The sequence below is a fragment of the Drosophila mauritiana genome, chromosome X, assembly GCF_004382145.1.
Source record: "Drosophila mauritiana strain mau12 chromosome X, ASM438214v1, whole genome shotgun sequence".
Taxonomy (NCBI): Eukaryota; Metazoa; Arthropoda; class Insecta; order Diptera; family Drosophilidae; genus Drosophila; species Drosophila mauritiana.
This window is the reverse complement of record NC_046672.1, coordinates 3,530,983-3,547,758: the sequence shown is the minus strand read 5'-3', so window position 1 is coordinate 3,547,758 and position 16,776 is coordinate 3,530,983. Positions and strand designations below refer to the sequence as shown.

The window sequence follows — 16,776 nt, the reverse complement described above, 5'->3', positions numbered from 1 at the left end:
ACGTCGCGAAACGGAAATCAAGTCCAAAGAGGAAGAGGTGGAGAGAAAGGCGAGACAAGCTCTAATTGGAGTTCGATACGCACACAAATGTACTGGCGGCAAGAAGAAGCAGAGGAAAAAGCAGCGTGGGCGATTTGACGAAGGGAGAGTGAGCTTGCAGAAAACCGGGTGAGCAGAGAAATAGAGCGAGAGAACCAGCCTTAACAGGATGACGAAAGAGAGCGTAAAACGAAAGGAAAATGCGACGCAAAAAAATAAGGCGCAGGTGCGATGCCAGGATGTTAAAATGTTTGTGTGTGTGTGCGTGAGCAGGAGAAGGTGGGGAAAAATCAGAGCAGCACCAACAAAATTCGACATTAAAAAGGAATTTGAATGCATATTTTGAAAAGCCCTTTGAAATTAATAATAAACAACTCTTCAACAGTACCTTTGCTTATGTTATGAATGATTCTCATTGTTTCCTTAGAAATTCAAATCGGAACTATCATTGAACAAATTCGGGGTTATAAGTTATAAGGCAATGGCCTTAAAGAGAAAGTTTGATCATATTCGAGTTGTTTTTAAATCAGTATAAAGGGTATCAGGAGAATTGGAGAGCAAAAACAAGCTGCTAGTGGAAAAAACCGGAAGACAATCGGTCAAAAGCGACGGCGCAGCAAGCGAAGAGAGCCAAGGGAAGCGCCAAGCAGCACGAAAACCGGGCTGAAAGGAGTGAAAGAGAAGGCTAGAAAACAAGTGAATGAAAACCGAAGAGTCGGACTAATGAAAACAACAATAACAGTGCAACAATTTGTTACCGCAACATGTTGATACAAAGAGAAGCAGAGAGTGAGGAGAGAACGAGAAAGAGAGAGGAAGCTGTCCTGGGCATCCTTCATTCACATTCACGACTAACCCGACTTTGGCTCCCAGCTTTCCCACCACCCCTCCTCTCAACCCTTCAGCAGCTCATAATATTGCAATTAAAGCCAAAAATGTAAGAATAATGTAAGCAAGCCCAAAATAAAATGTACGTGGCTTACATTATCAGTTAAAAGAGTGTATTTGGTTAGTGTACATAAAATTGATTTTACTATATAGGAAATTTGTAGGTTTTTAAGATAGGTTTAATTTTGCTAGTATTGTTTTGAACACAACTGTACACAAAGATTAAGCCGAACTTCATAGCCCCTGCAACATTATACCCTCCTAACCTCTTAACCCTTCCTTGTGTGTCATTGCAACCAGAGAGCGCATTAGAAGAGCCATCTATTTGCATTTGTCGCCTGGGCCAAGGCTCATTAATCGACTTTTGGCTAGGGGATGTGGAATGCGAGAGGGATCTAGATGGTGCAACATGCACTTGCTTGTGGCACCACCCACATATGTGGTCAGAAGGCAATTAAGGACGTTACAAGTGGAGATGAGCTTATTCGGCTACAATAACGCCATATTGCAGTATTAAAGAGAAATTCAAGGACTCATAATCGCTTTCGAACCAATTCAATAAAAACGTGTATAGGTTAGAAATAAATTTCAATGCGAGTCTAAACCAAACAGTTTTCAACTTTTTAACAACAATTTTCTCAACTATAACAAGCAACTTTAGCTAGCTTATAAAAAATAAGAAGGAAACAAAATTTAGTGTTTCGACCCCCGCAATCACGTCAATCCCCTCGTTATCCCCTTCAATACCTTTATGTAAGCCTAACTAACTTGAACAAAAAATGAAAAGAGCCCACGAAAACCGTTCAGTTGGCAACAAATCACACAAAAATGCGTGCCAAAAAGTGTTTTACTAAAAAAAATAAATAAGGTGTGCGGCTGTACAACGTGGCGTATGAGTAATGCAACCCTCCTCTCTCTTTTTTGCCCTTTCCTTTCTGTAGCGCCCATGTATATATGTATGTACATATGCCCGTATGCATGTATGTATGTATAAAACCCAACAAATGCAGGCGAAACAAGTGACGGGTTACGATGCAAGTGTTTTTACTTCTGGCATTCCAGAAAATTTCAATTATTAAACAAAAAGCAAGAGTATACAAAAACGAAAAGGGTGGAAGACTAGAGTGACAGACAGGTAGCCCAAAGCGTAAGCAAAACCCTTATACCCTTTTGAAACGGGTAGCCAAATAGTTAAGAAGCCTACTTTTTAAGATTTGTGATGATTCTTCTATTAATACCACATTTTGTGCTATTCGGGTTTTCAGCTGCAACTTAGTTAAAATAGCCGCATAGCCAAATGACTCTCTGTTTTAAATAAAAAAGAAGGGTATTTGGAAAATCAGCTTACCCAATAACTGCAACTGCAAAAGGCGAAAATAAAGCGAGAAGAGTCGTCTTTAAATTGGCTGCTCTTCTGCTTCTTCTTTATCTTCCGACAGCTGTAATGCGGAAAAGAGACGGCGAATGAGCAAGTGCACATGAAATATTTACAAGTGAAAACAAACAAAAACAAAAAAACAGGAGTAACCAAACACTTTTGATAACCCCAAGGCGACAGCTGGTTGCAAGTCGCAACCCACCTCTTCATGCTGCAAAAAAAGAAGGCAAACGAAATCTAAATTGAAGGAAGCCAACAAAGCAGCCCAAAAAAAAGCGGAAACCCCGCAAATCCTGCCTGAACGAAATATTTCAACAAAGAGGGGAGCGTCAAGGGGTTAGACATCAATCAGATGGGAGAGAGCTTCGTAATCACGCCATAAATCAAAAGAAACGCGAAATTTCCAAAGAGCTGCTCGATTTAATCTTAAACTTACTGCACAAAAGATAAGATATAAAGTATCTCTAATTACCTCCCATATATGTACACGTGTATGTGAAACAAGGGTGAAAATGTTGCGTATTAAATATGTTTCAATTCAGGATTGAGAATTTTCTTCACGTTTCATTGGTCTAAACAAGCAGTGTGTAGTGTCATTTTCCCGGAGATTATTCGCTCGCAAAAAACCTTCAAATTGCGACGACTTTTCAATTGAATGCAACGAATATCGCATGAACTTGACAGGTCAACTTATTCGCCCTCTCTCTCTCTCTCTCTTTCCTCACGTAGCCCCGTCTCGCTCTGGCCCAGTGCGTCGGTGCATTAGTGTGTGTGATTGCAGTTTTCGAGACTATATATAGCCGCTTGATTGACGGACTGACTGACTGATTGCCCAGCCACTAAGCCCTGACTCTGACTCTCCTGACTTTGATTATATGGGCTTGCCCCATCATCAATGTCTGATTGTTGTTGCTCACGTGTTGTTGTGCTCTCGGTACTATGCGGGCCTACGGCACAGTGGTCCCGACTGCCCCAAAATGACTGCGATTTAAATACAGCAAGCATGTACATACATATGTACGTCTTCATATGCATATCAAAACTAAATATACATATCTGATTGCTTGACATTAGTTAGTATAGTTCTTAGCATGAGTAATTTTCTGGCGAATCACATGATTTCGTTCCATTGTACTTGTTATTTAGCTGTTGTTACGTTCACCATTTACATTGCACACCAGCGCACACTGGCGAATGCAATCGGCCTTTGGCTGTGTGCGTGTTTGGACATGTTTGCTGCACATGGAAAGTAAACGGTGAAGAGCAATACGGAGAATCGGAGAGCGACAGCGTGCAGCGGAGAACGTTGCGGAGGCAACGATATGCAACTTTTATGCCACATTTCATGCATAATTTTCGCTTTGCTTTATGCATTTAAGCCCCCAGCACACCCTCCCCCCCCCCCCTCCACTTTTATTTCATTTCATAGTAACGCCCCTGCATGTTTGCCACCCCCTTAATTTGAGTGCGACATTTAACATTGAAAACGAACGTTGACATAAATGCAATCAGCACGCGCTGAATGCGAGCAAGAGATAGAAAATGGAGAAGAGCGAGAGATATGAAGAGTCGGTGGGCGGGGCGCAGGGGCGGCAACAACTTGGCTCGATGATTTCGGTTTCATTTTTCGCTTTTCCACGTCATTCCGACTTCGACTGCAATTCAGCACACACGATTATTTTCGAACCATCGAAAGTAAGGCACTGAATTAAACTAGGAAAAGTTATCTCAGCTCTCGTTATCATCGATACAACGAGGGGGGGTTTATGAGAAGAGCAGTCTTAACTTAATTAAATTCCGGTTAAAAATAGCAAAACTCTTCTGTGGAAAATATAAAAAGCCGATGCAGTCTTCATGCTGCGCTTCTGCTCTTCTTGTTGTTGTCTTCTTGAAACCTCTTATTCTGGTTCTGCTGCTCTTGCTTTTTTCCTCGTAGTGCATTTGCATGCATAAATCAATCAAGCTGAGTGTTTGCACACACACACATACATACACATATACATATATGCATGTGTGTGTGTGTGTGTTGCTAAAAAGAAAAAAAGGGCGCCCATTTCGCCCCTGCTTTCCCAACCCTTTGCACTCTGACCCGAGTGACAAAAGCGCTCGAGTGTAAAATGCAGCGCCCACTTTTCGGTTGGCCAAGTGAACCGACGTCTGATGTCGATGACGATGGTTTTTCTGTGCTCTGTCACATGGGCAAACAAGAAAGAGGCAAGCCGAAGCGTAGATACCCTTGCAGTAATCAATTCATATACATACATGTATGTATATAAATAGCACAGAAAGAAGACTTTTGGGATGGTTTCATTACATAGGTGGCTTTAAAACTGAGAGACTAGTTTGTCGATCCAGAATATACAGAGGTGGTCAAAAGTATTTACACAACGTGCTTTTTTTCAATTAGTTGATAATTCTCTCTCTTCTAATTGTAAAGTGCGATATAATTTTTTTTGCGGTTGCTCAAGAGCTTAACTCCCTTATGCTTTTTTTGCCCTGTTTAAAAAAATTTTTTTTGTTAGCAAGACGTGAGCAAACACTTTTCTCTGTCTCTCAGGCTGTTCTTGTTGTTTTGTTTTTATCAACATTATCAAGTATCTTCGTTTTTTCCATTTTCCCCACAAGGTGAGCATGTGTGTGTGTGTGTGTGTAATCAGAGTGCCGCACTCTAATTAGCAGCAAACAAATTTCCAAAGTGGCGAATTCTGGGAGGGGGTGTGTGCCAAAGAGGGTTAATTGGGGATGAGGGGGTTGCAATTTGTGCTGTTTTCAACTTTTCACTTTTAAAACGCCGTCTCGGCCGCTGCTTCTTCTTTCCGGGTACAGGATATGGCAGGGTAAAGCAGAAGTCGTTCGGCTTCGTAAGCCGATACAAAAACGGATTGAATTCGGCGAGTTCGTCAGCAGTGTGGATAACCTTTGATCGATGCAAAAAGCAATTAGCTTGGTTACATATTATGTGCGTGGCTTAGGGTTACATATGTGCCATATCTTAAGTATAGATCTAATCAATAAAAAGTGCACATTTTAATATTATAGTATCGAAAATGTATTTATGCAGTCCACTTTGGATTTTCCCAAACAGAATGCACTGGCCTTTAGCTTCAGCTGATCCACGCACACCAATGTCAGAGTGCAAATACACACACAAGCAAAACAAAGCAAAGACTTATCAGGCGAAAAAAAAGATAAAGATAAAGGGAATCAATGAGCGGGAGAGCGAGAGAGAAAGAGAGATTAAGAGCTGAATGAGGGCGTATTTTTCCTTCTCCTTCAGCCTCTTCTTCCTCGTCGTCTTCATCTTTAGCCTGTTCTTTCTTTTGATTTGATTTTATTTTTTTTTTGTTTTTCATGCATTTTTATTTATTTTCTTTAAAGGCGGAAGCATAATCAGCAAATGTGTCTTAGATGCTGTTGTTTTTGTTCGCGGTGATAAGACAGCAAAAACAACAGAGAGTGGGGATTACGATGGCAAAAAAGGAGGAGAGGGCCGTTGAGAATCTTTTCATGCTCTCGTATTTTCCCATTTTTCCTTTCAGACTTTCAGGGCCAAAAGAGTGAAACAGGAGGAGCTCTATAAAGAGTAAGGTATATGTATATACTACATAATCTAATAAGCTTAATATGGAAATACATTAATCTTAAACATAAATTATTTCATAAAAAAAACATAAAAAAACATAAAAAAAAAAACAGTGCAAAACTAAAAAAGTTTACAGTAAACTTGGCTTTCAGGCAGTTTGTCTTTGGCCCAGGGCATTTCTTTTTTTTTTTTTTTTTTTTTTTTTTTTTGCAAATAGTGGGACGGAGGGTTGGATAAAGGGGATAGGGGGTTTACCGGGGACCAACTAATTGGAATTTGGCACGTTCAACCAGTTTGCCACTTTACCGAGTTCATTTTCCTCTTTCTTCGCTGACGTTTCTCTATTTTCCTGCTCTTCTTGTTTATTTTGGCGCAAGAGGAACTTGTCAAACAGTGTAAAATATAGTAATCTAATTTCCAACACATAAAATATAAACTGCAAAATAGTTTTTGACCAGCTTTATTTGGAATTTAATTCAATTTACTGTTGCCTCATTTATTTGAAACCTAGAATGTAGATTAATATACATAGTAACCTTGAAATGCGCTCTTGAATGTGCATTTGTTGAAATATAAGCTTATCAAAGTCGTAAAACACTTCCTTTTATCACAACCCACACAATTTCTTTTTTCACTATCAGTCGCCTTGTTCCTTTTAGTTTCGACGATTATCGAAATGTTTGAAACACATTTGGGAGGGCACCTCAATAACTTCTCCTATCAATTCCATTATTTGACATTTCGACTAGATATTCGACTTTGGCTTATCGTCTTTACGGAAAATGCATTTGGGTAAGTGCAAATTAGAAAAAAAAAAAAAATTAGATTGAATGAATATGTTCGACCAATTTTACAATGTTTGGCAGAAATTCTGTAAACAGGGCTGAAAAAGTGCAAGCCAAAATTGAGCTTAAAATTAAAACCATTAGCCAATAAGGAAAGCGTAGATAAAGACAGACATTGACAATGATCAGGCGTAAAATGAAAATTAATTAACTGAGGCGCATGAAAAACAATAACAAAGTGCAGTCGCTGCTTTTCTCTCTTTCTCTATTTGCGTTTGCTCTTGATTTTTGTCCCAATGCATTGGACATTGCGCATACGTCACGTTGACATGGCAGCATCTTCATTTATAATTTATGCTGCCTGTTGTCATCAATTCATAACTGGTTAGTACATTAGTTTTTAGAAAATAAGCTTATTTAGCAGCGTTTCGAGATAAATGTCAAGTAACATTGACTTGGATGCTGGCAAATAACAAAAGAAGGGGTATAGAAGAGAGGCGATAGCTTGCATTTGCCATCAGAAGCAAAAACAAACGTTTTACGAAAGTCACAAAACCACAGTCTCCTCTCCCTCTCTTACTCTCTCTCTCTTTGCCACCGACTCTCTTGCGCCCCCATTCAACACTCCCCACACGCAGGCACTGTTAATTACAGAGCGTTCGCTTTGATTATGACAGCGGTTGAAGAAGAGGAAGCAGCAGGGAAGAAGAAGAGCAGATTAAGCGGCCTTTTAAGAACTCAAGTATGCTCTACACAAACAAATGTATATGAAGTTTTAAAACATTTAATGAATCTCGCTTGTAAAATGATACCTAATTACTGTTTTATCTTATTTTTTATTCATACATAAAATAATACGACAACAATGGGTTATAATAGAAAAGGCGGGAGAGCGCTAGCCCAGAATGATATCGGAAATTCCCACCGCACTGTAAACATTTATCTGAAATAACTTCAATTTTTTCTCACCATGATTCATCTTCGGGTTTTAAGCGCTCCTCAAAAGCAATGTAGCGCATTCAAATTGTACACGTAGCCCCAAAACACACACAGAGATCCAGCCTCTCTCGTTCACTCTCCCCCTCACCCTTGCACCAAGTGCAGTCATGTGCATGCATTTATGACCTACAATAATAAGCGTCAGGCGTTGGCAGCGTGCACAAGCGAGACGGCTATACAAGCTTGAAGAGGCCAAGAGGAAAGAGAGCGACGCGAGTGGGCTGTTCACAGAGAGCGTGGGAGGGTGGGAGAGGTAGTGGGTGTTTGTGTTATCACTGTGTTGTCTTTACCGCTATTTCGGCTTCGCCTAAATCACGCGACACAAAAACAAAAACAAGAGAGAGAAAAAGAGAGAACCAGCATTTGTATTTTCTGTTTGCTTTTGTACTTGCGTGTGTGCATTTTGGGGTGTTGTCATTGCAAATGCAAAATGCAGATGTCGCTCTCTCTCTTAAGAGAGACAACACTTAGTCATAGTTTTTTTTTAAATTGCTAGCTGCTTTTTTGTTTCAGTTTGTAAGGTTTAAATAATTTCTATGATATTCTGCAAAACGCCCGCTTGCAGTTTTAATTATGATTCTATCCTTCTTGGTTTGTCTATGCTAAAATATATTTAATCCAATTGCTTTGGGTTGTTCCGTCTATTTTATTTTTGTAATAGCTTGTAATTTAACTTTACTTTAACTTATTTTGTTCTTATCTTTAATCGCTCTTCGTCCTCTCTTTGAACGCTACTCGTAAATAATAAGCTCTTCACAACTCTCTTCTTTCCTCTCTTTGCTAAGCTCACGTGTCAGCTTTAGTTTGTTTGCCTTTTCTTGTGCCAAACCAAAAGCTGCCACGCAAACGACCCTCTCCCTCTCTTTTGCTCTTCAACCGTCTTCATCGCACTGTAATTTCTGCCCCTCTTTATATCTCTCTTTGCATGGTTTTTTGTGTTCAATGACTTGGCTGACGTGTTTACTGGTTTGCCTTTTGTTGTTGTCTTCGTTTCATTTCTTTTTCGATTTGGTTTTAGCTTTGCACGCTGCTTTGTTATTGTGTCGCTGATGTCAGATACAAAACTTACACACACACTCACCCACACATTCATCGGGGCATGTGCACATTGTGAAAAATATATACTCTCTTTCCCACTCTCTTTTTCTCATTCCCTTTCTCTTTGCAGGTCGAACAATGGTTGGTAGTAAACAGCAACACAAGTTGATGAAAATAATTGTATAATTAAATTGGGGGTAAAGACTTTTAAGAAATAAAAATGATTCCTTAATGTGAACAAACTTAAAAAACAACCAACTTATGGAAATTTCACAACATTTTTTGGTTTACCCTAATATAATAAAACATCAAATTATATACAAAAAACCAAAGAATTTTTAATGTGACGCAAGTACCAAAAAACAATTTGAAAATTCAGAGTGCACCAGACAAAAACAAAAATAAAGAGAAAAATTCAAGAAAAAATAAGTTTGCTAATTTGTGTGCTGAAAATGTATGACAACGTTGACATTGAAAATGTGACAAAAATAATTGTTTCTAATTTTCGGCAGTTTGCTGCTGGTTTTTGTTGATTAATATTTAACAAGCGTGTGGGAAAATTGTATACTTAAAATTTCCTTTGAAGACAGCTCGAAAGCAATTCTTCAGTTATGAGTTTTCATTTTTTAAATTTTTATTTTCAATTCTGGAAAATTCAATTATTTAAAATTATATTACTCATTCTTCGTAATTGCATTTTAGTCTTGCAACAGCATGTATGATAAAACCTGATAAAAAAATATTGATTACACAATTGCTGCAAGCAGCTTTGTTATTGTTTTTATAAATTATACTTTCTTCTGTACTAAACTGATCTGAAAATCATTAAGTTCAACGCTTGTCTTCCACTTGAAACACACAATAAGTTTTTTACTAATTTATACAGACACCTGCAATTCGTCATTTGAAATTGTATGATCATTACTCACTATTCAGCTTATCAGCCTTTCGCTTTACCTAACTTTTGTTATAGTCAGTGGGCCTTTCGGCTCCCCAATCTTAGCCCACCACACCACACCCCCCTGCCCAACGAATACCGCTTTTCTCTCTACGAACAAACAACAAGTGCCATTTAGTCTGTGGCTGTCACTAGTGACTAATGCCCCCCTTTCCTAGACCCCCCCATAAAATGAGACTCTGTTACAACGCCTCTGCTGGCAGCGCTGCCGGCGTCGCTGACGTCAGCGGCGTAACAGAGCAATAAATTGCAATGTTAACTCAAGGGATTAAGACGCAAACCATTAATGTAAGTAATATGTATGCACTGTTTGAACAGTATAAGGTAACTAATTAAATCAAATATGATAAGCTACCCAACCCCAGTTCAAAATGTATGTACTTACTGATCGGATCGACAAACCTATATCTATATCTCCTCTATACATACATATGACCAAAATTGAACAAGGACAGCTATCGTAAGCGGAAGGGAGATAGCAACAAAGCCCTATGCGCGCCAAATTAAAATCGAATTTATTTTTGCAGCCGCCAAATAACTTTTAATGTTCAAATAATTGCAATTGTTAGCTTGAAAAAATCCGACTTTTTGCTTTAGTTGTTTGTAGTTTTTTTTTTTTCGTTTTTTGTGTCTCAAGGTTTTTCGGGTTTCCAGTTCGTTATATAACGATCGTAACTGAACTCGTTTTGGTTCCTTAATGTATTTATTTGATTATTTGTAAACAATCTTGCATTTGTATCTTAAGGTTATGTAAGTAGCTACATATGTACATAGATTAATATACATTCAGTATGCGTTGCATTTTCTGTCTGATATCATCAGGTGGCGCCATCTGTCGGCATTCCGTTGTGTTATCTTTAATTGCAAGTTATTTTGTATGATAAAATTGAATGTTCTGGTCTGTAATTTTCAAATTTGGATTAATGTGAAAGACTCCATCTGTCAGGTAGCTTAAGCCCTTTCCATTTTTGTACTTTCACCACCCACAAATCGCAATAAATTAGCAATGTTATGTATTTTGTTGGGTTATTGTTGCTATTACTGGTTGCTTTTCAATTGTTTTTACACATTTATTGGGGTTAAGGCCTTCTTGTCTGGCCATCACCTTTTGTTTATATTTTTTTATTATATTGTTGTTGTGCTGATTTTTGCATACATATTTTTGTACGTATGTATGTACATATACATATGTACTATTTTTATTTATTGTGAATTTTTGTTTCGTTTGCTTGTTGGGTTTTTATTTTAAAAACCAGCGAAATACTACGTAAAAACGATTTCACTTTTTGCTTAAATGGGGGCGTGAACATTGCCAAAAGTTAAAAAATATGAATATATACATACATACATATGTATGTGTACATATACATATAGGGGCCTTTTGCATTAGTACTAACGGTAAATAGATAAATTATTTATGCGTGCTGATGATGATGCAAGACATAAACACATAATCTGCATTTAATATTCAACATAATATAATACATAATTTCAGATACCAAAAATCAAAGGCGTCTTATTCGTTAAAGAATTTTTCCCATTAACAAGCGAAATCGCAAACTGTATTTGTTTTTTTGTTGAAAAGAAAATTTGCTCTTGTTTGCGATATTTGTTGTATATTTTTTCCTGCCCATTTCGCATTGCAGGCGTCTTCTCAGTTTCGCTTTTTCCGTCTTATACTCGCAGAACTCTCAAGGTCATCAGCGCATGCGAATTTTATTTTTTTGCACTCTGTTGTTGTTCTTATTTTGTTTGCGAGAGTGTGCGAATATTTTCTGGCAAAAAAAAAAAAATAAATAAATAAATTGTGGGTTTGCAGGGTATGCGAAGGGGTCTGGTGGCTGGGCGATAAAGTTGAGCGACCCTCCTTAGCAACACGTGTGGCCAGCCCTCTCTTTCTAGTTAGCTATTTGCCTCTCTCTCTCTCTATCTCTCTCTCTGTCTGCTTGCACTTGTGTGCAAGATGGTGCTAAAGGGGGGTACTTAGCAGCAATTGAAGGATTTTTTTTTAATTATTTCTGGCTTTATAAGTTATGGAGTGCATGGATGCAGTGGATAGATTGTATATGCTTTGGTCCTAACCAAACATAGTTGCACATAGCCAGTGCAGCCTGTAACTGCAAGGTTTTCTCCACTCTATCTCCCTCCTCTCGTTCATCATTTTGCACTTTGTTTTGTCAACGTGAGCCAAGTCGCGTTGACAAAAGCCAAGAAAAAAGTCAAAGCACAAAAGCAAACGCAATTTTATTTATCATTTCAGTTTTTTTTTATTGCATACAACTGAAGCCTCCCCCAATCAAAAGCAAGTCAATGCGAATAAATATACATACTTATAAATTGAGGCGTTAACAAATAAATAGCTTCTAGATCCATTTTCACATGTTTTCATTCGAAATTTTAAGCCCAAACATTTCAAACAATTCGGGATCACATGATATAATTCGACTTTCGCACATAAATACGTGTACAGTGATCACTGGTAAAAAGAACACACTGTTGTTATAATAAATATTATTTGATTTTATTATTATTCCACACCTTATTCTTATATTATTATTATTATTATTCTACACTTTGTTACTATATTATTAATTCTCTACACTTCATACTTAATACCAACTTAAAATGGTTTAGCAAATGGTTTAGTTTTAATTTATAGTTTTGGTTTTTAATTAAATAGTTTTAGCAAATATTTTAAGGTAAACTTTCTTTTTTATGTGTGAAGTGCATCAGAGTTCGGATAAAAAAATAAATTATTTCTTCAAAATCTCTACATTCTAGAGAAACAGAAATTTCCACAAATATCTAAATTGAATTTTCAAATTGGTTTTTTCCCCTCTTCGTTTTGTTTAATTTTTGAAACTGACTCATAGAAGTGCAGTCTTCTGCTTCTTTCAGCTGTTGATTAGTATAAGTTCATGCTTTTGAGGTGACCTTGAAAAAGTTTACTAACATCGCGTTTTCGTCGCTTGCTTTTTCCAAGCGATTATTCGGCTCTATGCATTTTTGTTGTTGCTTGTTTTTTTTGCTAACCCCCCAAACGCCACCCCCGATTATTCCATCCATTTTCGCTGACGCAAATGAGAAAAGAGAAAGCGCTACAGGTACAGTGCAGACTCCATTGCGTTAAAGTTTACCACCGAAATCTAAATGCTCGGGTTTCAGACCTTCTTCTTTTATTTAGTGAAATAAATTTAACTTAATATCTGGTTTTCTCTTTAGTTAAAAATCAAACGTTTAACTTATTGAGCGTTGACAGTACTTTTTTCGAGTATTTCTAGGTTATGGCCAAGGCGAAATCTAAGCAAATTTGAAGGCTACACTCAGGTACGAAGAGCGATGAAGAGAAACGTCTCGTTTTTGTAGAATTCTACTGATAATTCGATTTTTGTTTTTGTGTTTTTTTTTTTTGCTTCTCCTTGCCAAGCTTTTTCGTTTGTTTACGCAAAAAGGAGAGAAAGAGATGGTGCAAACAAATTTCGTGGAGAGATAAAGGTGTGTTGAACTTTAGCAAAAGTACATTTCATAAATTATATTTATTTTGGTTTTTAGCTAGCTGCGAATTTGCTTTTGCGTTTTCCTCAGATGCAAGTGTGTGTGCGTATTTTTTATGACCTTTTTGTATTGTTTTTGCGACGCTTTCAAACAAACAACAGTTCTCTCTCTCTCCCTCTCTCGCTCTCTTGTGTCCATTCTCAGAATCTTTGCACGTGTATGCAGCGGTTTCTCTTCCTCTTTTCAACACGTAAGCTTTAGAAAAATACCACAACCACATAAATATATGCATAGATGCGAGTGACAGGGCCACATTAAGGGTTAAAAACTGAAAAAATTTGATTTGACCACTGACGTCAACAAAAAAACATTTCGTTGGTAAAGTGCTTATAAAAACATAAAACAGCAACTCCTTTTCGCCGCTTCTTACCTTTTTGAGTATCAAATACATTTAATAAGAGTCTTTAACTTTATTTCCCTGGGTATATGAATTATTATTTTTACCGCACGAAGGACACGAAAAAATCCTTTCACTTAACTTAAAACTCGGCGCTCGTTATGATAGTTTCACACTTTAAAAAAAATAGAGAAAATAGTTGACAAATTGCTGGAAGTTTTGTTTTTTTCTCTTTGTTTGTTGTTGTCCCTTCGGCGGTTATATTTGCAATTCGCATTGCAACGCACTCAATGTTTGGTATTTCTCGTGCCGGTATTTAAATACTAGCGACAATGCGTGGGAAAATACCACTTGTAATGGTCACACTTTCGCCCGCCCAATTCAAGGCAATGTAATTTTGAATCAGTTATTGATTCATTCTCAAGCGAATACAAACGTTTATTTTGATATATTTTGATATATAAACGCTTTAATTCACTACGCTTCAATCGTAGTGTGTGGTATTTTTAAAGTGCGATATTCATCACAGCTATCGCTCATCCCCAAAACACCGGTATGCCAGAATTCAGGTCACACTTGATTTTTCCGATATTCCAAAAGGTTTACAAATCTTCGGCAAATCGACGCGGAGCAAGTGCGTCCCTGCTGACCAACCGACTGGGCAAGGCTTTATGCTTAAGCTGCGCCAGGATGTCCAAGTCTCCAGATGGCGGGATCTCCGAAATAGAAACGGAGGAGGAGCCGGCAAATGTGGCGGACTCCCTGGATGATTCGTGGCGTGGAGTGTCTATGGAGGCTATACATCGTAATCGGCAGCCCTTCGAATTGGAGAATTTGCCACCAGTGACTGCCGGCAATCTCCACCGGGTGATGTACCAGCTGCCAATTCGAGAAACACCGCCACGCCCCTACAAATCACCGGGAAAGTGGGACTCGGAGCATGTGCGTCTGCCCTGTGCGCCCGAGTCGAAATATCCGAGGGAGAACCTGGATGGCAGCACAACCATCGATTCCCGCTGGGAAATGATCGAACGAGCCCTTCTGCAGCCCATAGAGACGAGTGAGGAACTGCAGGCGGCGATATTATCATATAATACCACCTACAGGGATCAGTGGCACTTTCGTGCCCTCCATCAACTTTTGGACGAGGAACTGGACGAGAGCGAAACACGGGTTTTCTTCGAGGATCTATTGCCACGCATTATCCGATTGGCACTGCGGCTTCCGGACTTGATTCAATCGCCAGTTCCGCTGCTCAAGCACCACAAGAACGCCTCCTTGAGCCTGAGCCAACAGCAGATCTCCTGCCTGTTGGCCAATGCCTTCTTGTGCACCTTTCCCCGGAGAAACACCCTCAAGAGGAAGTCCGAGTACAGCACTTTTCCGGACATCAACTTTAACAGGTAAGCGGCCACCAGATTCGTATATCTGCAGTCGAAGTATGTAAAATGTATTCCATTCTATCAAAGGCTTTACCAATCGACGGGACCGGCAGTGCTGGAGAAGCTGAAATGCATTATGCACTATTTCCGTCGCGTGTGTCCCACAGAGCGGGATGCCAGCAATGTGCCCACCGGTGTGGTGACCTTTGTCCGTCGGAGCGGTTTGCCGGAACATCTGGTCGACTGGAGCCAAAGTGCGGCGCCGCTGGGCGATGTGCCATTGCATGTGGATGCCGAGGGAACGATCGAGGATGAGGGCATTGGACTGCTGCAAGTAGACTTTGCCAACAAATATTTGGGTGGCGGTGTCTTGGGACACGGCTGCGTTCAGGAGGAGATACGCTTTGTCATCTGTCCGGAGCTCTTGGTGGGTAAACTCTTTACGGAGTGTCTGCGACCATTCGAGGCCCTGGTGATGTTGGGCGCCGAGAGGTACAGTAACTATACGGGATATGCTGGAAGCTTCGAGTGGTCCGGCAACTTTGAGGATTCCACGCCAAGAGATAGCTCAGGTCGTCGACAAACGGCCATTGTGGCAATCGATGCCCTTCATTTTGCCCAGTCACATCATCAGTATCGCGAGGATCTCATGGAAAGGGAGCTGAACAAGGCGTACATCGGATTTGTTCACTGGATGGTGACACCACCACCGGGTGTGGCAACTGGTAACTGGGGGTGCGGCGCATTCGGCGGGGACTCCTACCTGAAAGCCCTGCTGCAACTCATGGTCTGCGCCCAGTTGGGCAGACCTTTGGCATACTATACCTTTGGAAATGTGGAGTTTAGAGATGATTTTCATGAAATGTGGCTGTTGTTTCGAAATGAAGGGACTACGGTGCAGCAGCTTTGGAGTATTTTGAGGTCGTACAGTAGGGTTATAAAGGAGAAGAGCTCCAAGGAGCCGCGTGAGTGTAAGGCATCCAAAAAGAGGCTATATGATTTTATTGAAGAGGAACTTAAGAAGATCAGAGATGGGCACGGAGAAGGAGCATCCACCGAAGCTGGAAGCTCTAGAGCAGCTGGATCAGGTGAAGGAAAATCAGAAACAAAGACATCGGCATCAGCGAAATCCTCGCCAGAACTCAACAAGCATCCAGCCCGACCGCAAACCACCATAACTCAACAAAGTACCGATCTATTGCCCGCTCAATCATCGCAAGATAACTCAAATTCTTCGGAAGATCAGGCCCTTCTTATGCTGTCGGACGATGAGGAGGCGAATGCCATGATGGAGGCCGCTAGTCTGGAAGCAAAAAGCAGCGGAGAAATAAGCAACAGCAGCACAACGGCCAAAACCAGCAGTTCAGCCACGAAATCAGGAGGTTCAGGTGGCCGCCAGTTGAGCCTGCTCGAGATGCTGGACACCCATTACGAAAAGGGATCGGCCTCGAAGAGGCCACGAAAATCCTCCAGCTGCAGCAAGGCTGAGGGTTCAGCAAAGAGTCGTAAGGAGATCGATGTGGACGACAAGGACGAAGAGGACGATATTGTTGACTAGGTGATATTGCACTAGAGGATTGTTACTGCCCCAAATTGAAGAGGTATAAAGTGTAGATAGCTTTAAGGACATATTTAGGGCATTTTAAAGTAGGGTCATTGTGAGTCGAATAAACTGAATTTTTTTTTTAATTATACTATTCTAATCTGCAAAGACAATTTTGCTGTTAAATTGAATAACATTGATTGATTAATATAATTTGTTATATCATGCAAATCTAGCTTTTATTATGCGAAATTTGTAGTTAAAGCCAGTAAAGTTTCTTTTTATTTAACC

General features: G+C 39.6%; 2 protein-coding genes across 3 annotated transcripts in view; one reads left to right on the top strand and one right to left on the bottom strand.

The window, feature by feature from the left end:
- LOC117148878 (uncharacterized protein DDB_G0271670) overlaps positions 1-13,808 on the bottom strand; it is a 30,267-nt gene extending 16,459 nt beyond the window's left edge. Inside the window, exons 1-2 of one of the 2 annotated variants that reach the window (XM_033316556.1) lie at positions 13,594-13,808; positions 2,276-2,366 (exon numbers count right to left, since the gene is read on the bottom strand). The gene's annotated coding sequence lies outside the window, so the exon portion shown is untranslated. The remainder of the gene's footprint in view (positions 1-2,275; positions 2,367-13,593) is intronic. The other variant, XM_033316557.1, reaches the window with a different exon arrangement.
- Positions 13,809-14,118: 310 nt separating this feature from the next.
- LOC117147671 (poly(ADP-ribose) glycohydrolase) lies at positions 14,119-16,755 on the top strand. Its single transcript, XM_033314647.1, has 2 exons — positions 14,119-14,963; positions 15,030-16,755. The coding sequence occupies exons 1-2, from the start codon at positions 14,251-14,253 to the stop codon at positions 16,498-16,500; spliced, it is 2,184 nt and encodes a 727-aa protein (XP_033170538.1). The 5' UTR covers positions 14,119-14,250; the 3' UTR covers positions 16,501-16,755.
- Positions 16,756-16,776: the final 21 nt, after the last annotated feature.